General features: G+C 44.5%; 1 protein-coding gene across 2 annotated transcripts in view; it reads left to right on the top strand.

Annotated features, from left to right (window-relative positions):
• Nucleotides 1–1920, top strand: part of LOC147026703 (carnitine O-acetyltransferase-like) — a 73088-nt gene extending 71168 nt beyond the window's left edge. For both annotated transcript variants that reach the window (XM_085882424.1, XM_085882426.1), the window contains exon 10: nucleotides 168–1920. In XM_085882424.1, coding sequence (XP_085738550.1) covers nucleotides 168–306 — 139 coding nt within the window. In that variant the 3' untranslated portion in view covers nucleotides 307–1920. The remainder of the gene's footprint in view (nucleotides 1–167) is intronic.
• Nucleotides 1921–10000: the final 8080 nt, after the last annotated feature.

Below are 10000 nucleotides of genomic sequence, written 5' to 3'. Positions count from 1 at the left end.
GACCACACTTTTTGAACTCCCAGCCTTTGGTTTGATAATTGCCATTAAATGTATTGATTACACTATTTAAATAAAACGATTGCAAATATGCTGTTTAACATCTCCTGATTGAATTGCATTCATGATGCCACTAATGCTGATTGGTACATTTGTGTCTGTGTTTGTAGCCTCGTGAAAGATGTGGATTTGAAATTCTTATCCTTTACTGCATTTGGGAAGAATGTTCCAAAAGGCATGAAGATGAGTCCAGACAGCTTCATTCAGATAGCACTGCAACTTGCAAGTTACAGGTATGTTGTCGTTTAACCCACAGAAAGGCATTGCCGAATCGGCCAATATTTAAGAAGTAGTAAAAAATATATAAAAAAAAATATAATGTACAAGGATATTTACAACTCCACCAACGTACTTTGTGGAGTGATGGCATGCCAAAAAGTATGTAAACAAGGTAGGAATGGTCACAATCTATTATAATAAATGTCGGTGTGTGTCCGTCCATCTCCCCCATAACTCCAAAACCATGAAACCTAGTGGCCCCAAACATTGCATGCATATGAAGGGAACTCCAAGGTGGTGCAAGAATGAAAATTGGGTGTTTGGGTTACTTTAAACACCCCCTTTTGAAGATAATTTAGGGGGTACTCATCACAAAAAACCAAAGTAAGCCTTACCAAGATTGCAGCACACCATCTTAGTCAGCCCTCTGTCAGCTCGCAAGAGTCTTAAGCTGCCATTTTTTTTAGGCCTGATCAAAATGCCTTTGCTTGGAACAGGCCGCAATAATATCTTAACGATAATGTGTTTTTTTCACTTTCCTCACTTATATCATCGAATGTCTGATCATCACACCTACAAATTGCTGGATGCATTGCAATGCTTATAGACCAGAGGTTCTTAACCTTTTTATGTGCTCATACCCCTTGAGCTTTCATAATATTTCAATATTCATGAATTGAAACATTTCTTATTAGTTATTTGTTTATTTATTATCGATATATTAATACTGAAGGAGCCTGGTGTGTTGGCGCAGTGGTTTGGGCAGCGGCTTGGGATCCAAAAGGTCCTGAGTTCAAGCCCCGTTGGGCCACTGAATTAATACACCAGGGGGTTGACTCAGCCTGTCATCCTTCCGAGGTCGGCGAAATGAGTACCAGTATACTGGGCCGGTGTATACCCCGGATAAAATAGGTGTACCATATTCCTGTGTCGTAAGAGGCGACCAGGGTTGCGTCAGGAAGGGCATCCGGCGTAAAACATGTGCCAAATCACTATGCGGATCATACCGATGATCCGCTGTGGCGACCCCTCACGGGAGCAGCCGAAAGAAGAAGAAGAAGATATTAATACTGAAGGACCAATTTTGTGCTCCTCCTAGTGGTCACGTTACGTTTTTCTCGGTACTGTGACCTGGACTGAAAGAAACTTCGTACCTGTAAGAGTGCATCGCACATAGTGGCAATAGTCAACTTTCAACTCTGAAGCAGAATAAACACAGCAATGCCAACCCTCCCGATTTCATCGGGAGGCTTCCGAAAATTCACCCAAACTCCCGCCCTTACGATCACTATCCTTATCCTCCCGAAATTTTGATATTTTTGCACTGTTCACTAATCACAATGTACTAGTATGAGAATTGAATGAAAAGCATCGTCTGCTACGTATAGCATGTGGTAACTCCATAACGTTCGCTGCTACCAAATTGTACGTAAAAAATTGCAAATTCAAATGAGGAGCAGCGAAACATTGGGTCTGGATCTCGCTTATGCGATCATGCACTGAGATTTAGTGCATGCGGTATGTGTGCAATACAGTGCATGCGGTATGTATGCACAGTGTATATGCATGCGATACGCTCACTGCATGCAGCTGGGCCCCGTACCAGCCCGGCGGTCGCGACCACCGTGCGGTGTTTAATTTAACAGCCGCTAGAGTTCTACGAGTCGCGCTGCAGCTGTGGAACATCGACTTCGAAGTTACCGATGCTTCAAGCCCTCGATGTTGATTACGAAATGGCAGAAAAGAAGCTTACGAAGACCAAGAAATGGTCTCAAGTACAAGACCGGAATACATTCTCCAATACCCGTGTATTTGAAAGACTGAAAGAGGAATTCATCATGCGTATTGTACAGTATGCAGCGTTGATATTTCAGTTGAGCACGGAGGTCGCGATGATATTCGGAAGCACGTTGAAGCAAGCGGCACACAGACATTGCAAAGGAGAGATCTTCGAGCACGAGTACCGGTACACTTCTGAATTATTTCACCAAACAAGGGACAAGCGAGGAAGAGGATGTTACCCGAGCGGAACTTCTCTTTCGTGGATTTATTGTGGGACATAACTTGCCCATATCAGTCTCAGATCATGCTGGACCTCTATTTCAAAAGATGTTTCCAGATTCAAAAGTTGCTTCAAAGTATGGATGTGCAAGAACAAAAACTTGCAAGATGTGCAAGATGTGCAAGAACAAAAAAAATAAAAAAAAATAAAAAAAAAAAAAAACAAGAACAAAAAGCAAGAAAAAAAAAGAAAAAAAAAAGAAAAAAAAAAGAACAAGAACAAAGAAGAAAAAAGAACACTGGTCAACAATTTTTTACTTTCTGAATGTTGTCTAGATTTCTACAAGTGAATTAGGGTATTCGGGCACTGCTGAATCAGGAAATGGCATCCGTTTCTCTCCATCAGGTCAGGTTTTTGTGCTAAGTTGATTTGAAAAAATCAGATCTTGTGACAAAATCAATTACATTTTGTGGCATTATCAGCTGATTTTTGTCAACACATATCATCCTAAACATGTTTTTAAGAAAAAAAAATGTTTTGCCAACAACATTTATTGATTACATGATAGAAACATCGATTACTGTCATCTGAATGGTGGGCATTGATAAAGGTAAGTACAAGTAAATTGCATGTTGCGTCACCACTGTTCAAACTTCAGGGCTTGAACTTCCGTTTCTTCGAACTCCTGGAATGTTCAGCGGCAGGGAGGTCTCTCTTCAGATTCCAACAGTAGTCAGCCATCATGACTGCGTCCCAGCGACCCTGATACCTGGTCTCCATCTCCTTCATGTCCTGATGGAATCTCTCCCCTGCTCGTCACTCTCATTGAACCCAGGTTCTCAGGAAACCGGTTCATATGTGAAAATAGGTAGTGCATCTTGATGCTCATGTTGCAACCAGGTTTCTGAAAGCAGTCAGCATGTTGTTGACAAGTTCTGCGTAGTTTCTGGCCTTATTGTTGCCAAGAAAGTTCTTCACTACCAAAACAAATGTCTTCCACGCTTCCAGTTCCACTTCGTTCATTGAGTTTTTGAACTCTGGATCTCTGATGAGCTGACGGATCTGAGAACCATCAAAGATGCCAACTTTCAACTTCTCCATGGTCAATCCTGGAAAAGCCTGGCACAAGTAAGTGAAGCAGTCACCATCTTTGTCCAGAGCCTTGGTGAACTGCTTGATAAAGCCGAGCTTGATGTGCAGCGGTGGGAAGAGTATTCTGTCTCTGTCCACCAGAGGGTCGTTGATTGCGTTCCTTTCTTTGCATGGCACCAATTCCTCCCGCACAGGCCAGTCTTTCTTCTTGTAATGCTGAGCACGGTCCCTACTATCCCACATGCACAGAAAACATGGGTACTTGGTGAAGGCAGACTGTTGTACCAACAAAAGTTCACCATCTTCAGGTCAACACAAATAAACCACTTATGCTGATCATAACCAATTTTCTCCAGCACGTACTTCACCGCTTCATACTTCTCCTTCAGTGTAGTCGAGTGAGCGATGGGTACAGAGGCAAACTGGTTGCCGTTGTGTAGCAGAACACATTTCAGTGATCGCTTGCTGCTGTCAATGAACAGTCTCCAATCTTTGGGTTCGTACTGTGGCACTCCAAGCTTGAGCAGAAGCGCATGTCATAAATTAGCGCATGTAGGTATTGTACATTCTTCAGAGTTCGTTATTTCAAGAAATACAACTCTTTTGTATCACATTATTACAAAATCTGCCCCATTAACTTTAGTTTTGATCCACGAACTTTATGCTTTGCCTCACCAATTTTTGGAAGATTTTGAGGTTTTATGACTTCAAACTGATCCCTTTTCGACATAATCACCTAGAACTATCGTACCTGAATACTTCTTGTCATTAAAATAATTATTTCCAATTAAAACAATTATTTGACATGACATTTTACCCCACCAACTTCTTCTAAAATGCTCACACATGCGTACATGTGAACAAATATGTAAAAAACGACATGTGGCCATATCTCAAAAACTTGACCTGATTGAACAAAACTAATGTGAGTTTTGGATTCAGCGCATCAGATTCGTCCTAAATCAGCTTAAAAAATGCAGACAACAAATTTGTTGTTGACCAGTGTAATTGGTGAGTTGTCAAATGTTACTGCTTCATCTCTTGCCGATATTGCTAGACTAGCTCCATTTAGCCTAGCTACAGACGGTAGCAATGACAGTGGTGAGGCCCAGCTATATCCTGTCCTGATTTCGTACTATGACAACAGTGCTGGGATTGTGAAGCAAGGTTTGCTAAGTTTGCCTGCGTGCAAACAAGATTCCACTGGAGAAAACATTTTCAAACTGCTTGATCATGAGTTCAGTGACAGGAAAATTCCGTGGGAAATTGTGTTTCCTTTTGTGCTGATAATGCCTCTGTCATGGTGGGCAAGCACAAAGGAGTCGCTGCTTATATCCACAAACAAAATCCAGAGTGCTACATCATGGGATGCCCTTGCCATATGATGCACAATACGACCAAGAAGAGCGGCTCAGGCCTTCCCCATTGAATTAGATGACTTTTTCATCGATATTTACTACTACTTGGACAAAAGTAGTAAGCAACGCGTCAAAGGAGTGAAAGCACTGCAAGAACTCTGTGATGCCCCGACACACAAGATTCTGAAGCATGTCGCAACAAGGTGGCTGTCCCTTGGTCAGTGCCTAGACAGGCTGATTGAACAGTGGGAGCCACTTCGCCTCTTCTTCAAAGAAGAAGTACGAAGAAAAATGCAACCAACTGTAGCCAAGACTCTAACAACGAGCAAGAAGGACGGCACTGTATCTACTGCCAGTACTGGCACTGCAGGATCAAGCACTAGTGGAGCAGCATTCACCACTACCACTGCAGTATCTGCTGCGAAGAAGACAGCAGGGACAGCACCAAAACCAATGCTGAGAGCAGGTAGCATCACCGGCCCTTCATCACGTTCATCTACAAAGCAGATCCCTTCAGAGTCGAGAAAGACTGTGATAGTCCCATCTGCAGGCAAAGAAGGACCCAAGTTAAGTTCTGCTTTTGCCAAATCACTTGATAGAAGCTCAGCAAAACCTTCGAATCAGAGGTCTTCTTCCTTGGCTGCACCTACCTCAAGCTCTCTCCTCAAACGTAAAATTGGATCTGGTACTACGAGTCTGACCTCTTCTGCTGGCAGTAAACGCAGGTGTGATCGCCCTGCGGCTAAGTGTACTACGAGTTCTACAACTAAAAGCGCATCTTCCTCAAACACTGTGCAGGAATCTAGAGAAAAACGTGTCAACAGGATGTTCTTGTCTCCATAAACAAAACTCTATCGTTTCTTCCTTCGATATGCTAACAAGCTTTTTGAGAAGGGGAATCTTCTGCTCCAAAGAGACGAACCCTGTATTCATCTCCTGCACGGAGAATTGAATGGTCTTCTGAAAGATATCTTCGTACGGTTTTTGAAACCATCGGTGTCATCGGTTGCTCTGGTAAATGTACCCTTCTCTGACAGAAATCATCAGAAGAATGATGAGGACCTCATGATTGGGAACGATGGCAAACTGTATATAAGGGAACAAAGGAGTCTCCAAGAAATCCACCTTCACTCTGAGTGAGTCAGACATCCAAGGTTTCTTCAGTGCAGTTCGCTCATATTATGTGAAAGCCTGCAATTATATCTTCAAAACCTGGCCGCTAGATGATGAATTAGCCAAGCATGCTCAGGTGCTGGATGTTAAGCTACACCAAGAAGTGGGGTTTGACTGTGTGGAGCTTTTCATCAAGAAATTCCCCTGTCTCTGCAGTGGCGGGGATAGTGACATAGACAGTCTTGAGAGTAGAATTCGCTCACTACCAGGCAGACGCCTCCATAGCTACAATTGCTACTGAGACAGTGAGAGTGGATGAGCAGTGGCATCGGATTTCACAGCTCACAGATCCCTGCACTGGTGCCAAGAAGTATCCTAATTTGAGTAAAGTGATGAAGGGAATCTTGGTCATTCCTCATTCGAACGCATCATGTGAGCGGGCACTCAGTCTTGTACGGAAGAATCATACTGAATTTCGTCCCAATTTGAGTGTCAAAACCCTGGAAGCTCTCTTAATTGAAAAACTAGCTCATAACACCCCTTGCTACCAGAGAGAATACAGCAAAGACATAATCAGAAGGGCTAAAAGAGCCACACAGCTGTCACTCAGCAAAGCTGCCATGGAAAAAGCAAGCAGCAGTAGTACCAGCCAGTAAGGTAAGAAAAATATTGCTTCTTTTGTGCTTTTTGTTAATCTTTGATTGTCCTCTAACTTACTAATATTAACATACATGTAACATTAAAAAGTGCACAATTTTCCCCTTTTTTTGTTCAAAAAGTGGGAATTCTTCTCATGTTAAATGCTCCAAAATAGGGCTCAGAGGGCACGAGAGAGCGTCTGGAACCCCAGAGCTTCCAGGGCCCTAAGGCGGGCCCTGGACCCCGCCGCAAGGGTCGAGCACTCCGCGCTCGAGATGTGCGCTTTGCGCACATTATTTGGTGTCGGTTGAAAATCCTCCCTAATTCTGATTTCCAAAAGTTGGCATCTCTGTAAACACTTTTCGTTTTACATTCGTTTACATGGCGACGTATGACGTCACCGCTGAGAGGCGTCAGGACGTCATGACATCATTGGTCATTCGCTGACGTCATTACGTTTGTCGTCAACAGACCGTCACCGCTGAGAGGTGTAATCCCGCTCCTCGAAAAAAGCGTCTGCAATGTAAAACCCTCTTCTGCACATGCTGACTAACTCAGAATGTGAATTTGACACAAAAAATGTTACAAGAAACATTGTATCTTCTATCTATATATGAATACTGAGGGACCAATTTTGTGCTCCTCCTCGCGGTCGCGTTACGTTTTTCTCGGGACTGTGACCTGGACTGAAAGAAACTTCGTACCTGTAAGAGTGCATCGCACATAGTGGCAATAGTCAACCTTCAACTCTGAAGCAGAATAAACACGTTTCATTGAGGCGGGGGATGAAGAGACGGGGGCGAGGAGTGAAAAGGCAGGGGCAGGGAGTGAAGAGGCGGGGGGCAAGGTAAGCAAATTTTTGGGCGGGGGTAAGCAAATTGAAAGCGGGAGATGGGGGGAAATGGGGCGGGGGATGAGTGGGTGGGGGCTGCGGTAAATTAGGCGGGGCTGAGTGTGAGGGGGTGGACGCGGGGGCCCTGGGGAAAGTGGGGCGGGGAATCAAGAGACGGGGGACTGGGAGTGAAGAGGCGGGGGCGTGGCCAGGGTAATTAAAATTTTGGGCGGGGGATAAGTAGGCGGGGGCAAGCACGCCCTGTCCTGTCCATGTCCCTCGAGTGTGGGTGAGCTGATGAGGGTGGTTGAATGAACGGAATCCTTCTGTGACGGGGTTTCGGCTAGTTATTATTATTATTGGAATTTAAGTACTATACAGTATTGAATTTGACACCATATATTGTACCCCCTGCTTTGATGCTTCATACCCAAGGGGGTACACGTACCCCCAGTTAAGAACCACTGTTATAGACCATGTGGAGGTACTCGCTATTACCTTCAGAAAATGATTTTCGTTGTGCAGATCACCAATCTGGATGAAATTTGGCATACTTAAAGAATTTTAGACACCGAGTCCAAATCCACTTGTTTCCACATCGAGGATGTGACACAATTGGTCATTTTTGGCAATTAAAGATACACCGAACATTAAAGCACGATTTTGACACAGAAATGAAGAATCAAGGAGAGACTGATATGTACGTCAAAGAAAACTCTTGTGAGGTCTTAAAATGATACAATATGTTTATACAGAGCCCTATTCACTGTTATTAAAGATGTTTATAATTAAAGGTCGTAAACCGAAGCAGTTACATATTTTTCTGGCCGAAAACATCTGGACCGACCAGACAGGCCTTCGAGTTGACCAAGGCAACTTTTTGCTTAAAAGGCAGCCACACTAGCTATTAAAGGTAGTTACATTGACTATTAAAGACAGTTACAGCGCCTATTAAAGACAGTTACATTGGCTATTACGGATTAAATCAAAGACAAAGACACTGCGCGACTCAGCCTGATGAAAAGTAGAACCGCCACAAGAAGATTACTGTTTTAGAACTCCAGTATTTCTTGCTCTGAAGCAGTTGCTGAACTAGGCTCTTGACTGCTGTTATTACAAAACTCAAGTCCACTATTACATGCTAACCAATCTGAATACTACTGTGTAGTAGATTACCACAGCAAAAGCAGTGTGACACCCGCATTCACAGTTCGTCATCGGAATCATCGTCAGTTCTGCTTTCATCATCCATAAGTTCCATTTCTGCACGGGTCTGTTCATCGTTGGTGCAGTTTTGACACCGACAGCACTCTGCACAGGACAGTCCTTTTGACCGGCAAGAACACTGGTTGGTCTCGCATTTCGTCTTCTTGCAATTACATTTTGTCACCTCTAACAGTTCCTTCAGCGCTGGTGGTTTGTTCAGCCAGTGAACAATCAGTGCTCCATTGCGTTCCATCCATCTGTGAAATGTAGGAGAAGGGGCTTCTATAAACCTCTCAGTCACGCGGTGGTGGATTGCAGACTGATAGTTCACTCTTTTGCAATGCAGCATCAGAGCGTCGCTTGTAGGCGGCAACTTCTGTTCTCCCAGCGACTGGGAGAACATTTTTTGCATACATTGTCGAGGCTCGTATGAGAGCTAACACACAGCAAAGGGGGTGGGGGGTATGAGACGAGAGGAGTGGGAGAGGGAAGGACAAAGCAGTGGGCAACAGAGACATTAGGAGATCTGTGGAAGGGAGAGGGATGGTGCGGGGTACACAGGGTAAACAAGATGGATGCTACAGGGACTTTCAGGTCCTTACACGACATGGGCTTTCAGGAAGGAAAGCAGGGAATTTGAAGGAGGTGGGTTTTGGGTGGATTAACGGGGGTAGAAAAGATCGAGGTTTTGGATGGGGGAAGATAAGAGGTGGTGGTGAACAGCTGTTTTGAAGACCTGGAGGGAAGAATGGGATTGAAGAGTGTGGGAGTTTATTCCAAAGACAGGAAAAAAGAGGAATGAAAGAGTGAAGGTGTGCAGTGATTCGTGATTTTGGTAGTTTTACCAGAAGGGGGTTGTTGGCGGACCTTGAGCGCCCTGCGGAAATATGGTTGGGACATATTACAGACAGAGCGGGGGGGGGGGGGGCGAGACCAGAGAGGAGACGGTAGAAGACAGACAGACCACTGACCTGCCTGCGGTGAGAGAGTGAGAGGACCAAAAACTCAACCTCATCGCGGGAGATGCCAATGATCCTAAATGCCTTGGTTTCCACAGCGTGAAGCCGAGAAAAGTGAGAGGCAGGAGCACCAGCCCAGAGGGGAGAACAGTACTCCATCAGGCTGTGGATGAAAGCTTAATAAGTGGTCAGGAAATCAGGTTGTCCGAGGAAGGACTTTGCTTCGATGGAGGATTCCCAGTCGGCGACAGGCTGTGGAGGCCAGGTTGGAAATGTGGCTTTCCCAGGAATGATCATAGCAGATAGTGAGACCCAGAAGCTTGAATGAAAGGACTTCTTCTGGAGGATTGTTGAGAAAGTAGATTGGGGGGGGGGGGGGTTCTAAACGGTCCTTTCGGAGAGACATAGTGAGAGTGTGAGATTTGTCAGGATTGAAAGACATGTTCCACGTGTTGGACCAGTTTGTGATTTTATCCTGATCTGCAGAGTGAAGAAGCTGTGGCTTGCCGGTCTGAGGGATGAC

Source organism: Eptatretus burgeri, chromosome 5 (genome assembly GCF_056783735.1).
Source record: "Eptatretus burgeri isolate ZD-2024b chromosome 5, Ebu_testis_v1, whole genome shotgun sequence".
NCBI classification, from domain to species: domain Eukaryota; kingdom Metazoa; phylum Chordata; class Myxini; order Myxiniformes; family Myxinidae; genus Eptatretus; species Eptatretus burgeri.
The sequence above is the reverse complement of the archived record's forward strand: the minus strand, read 5'-3'. Positions and strand labels throughout refer to the sequence as shown.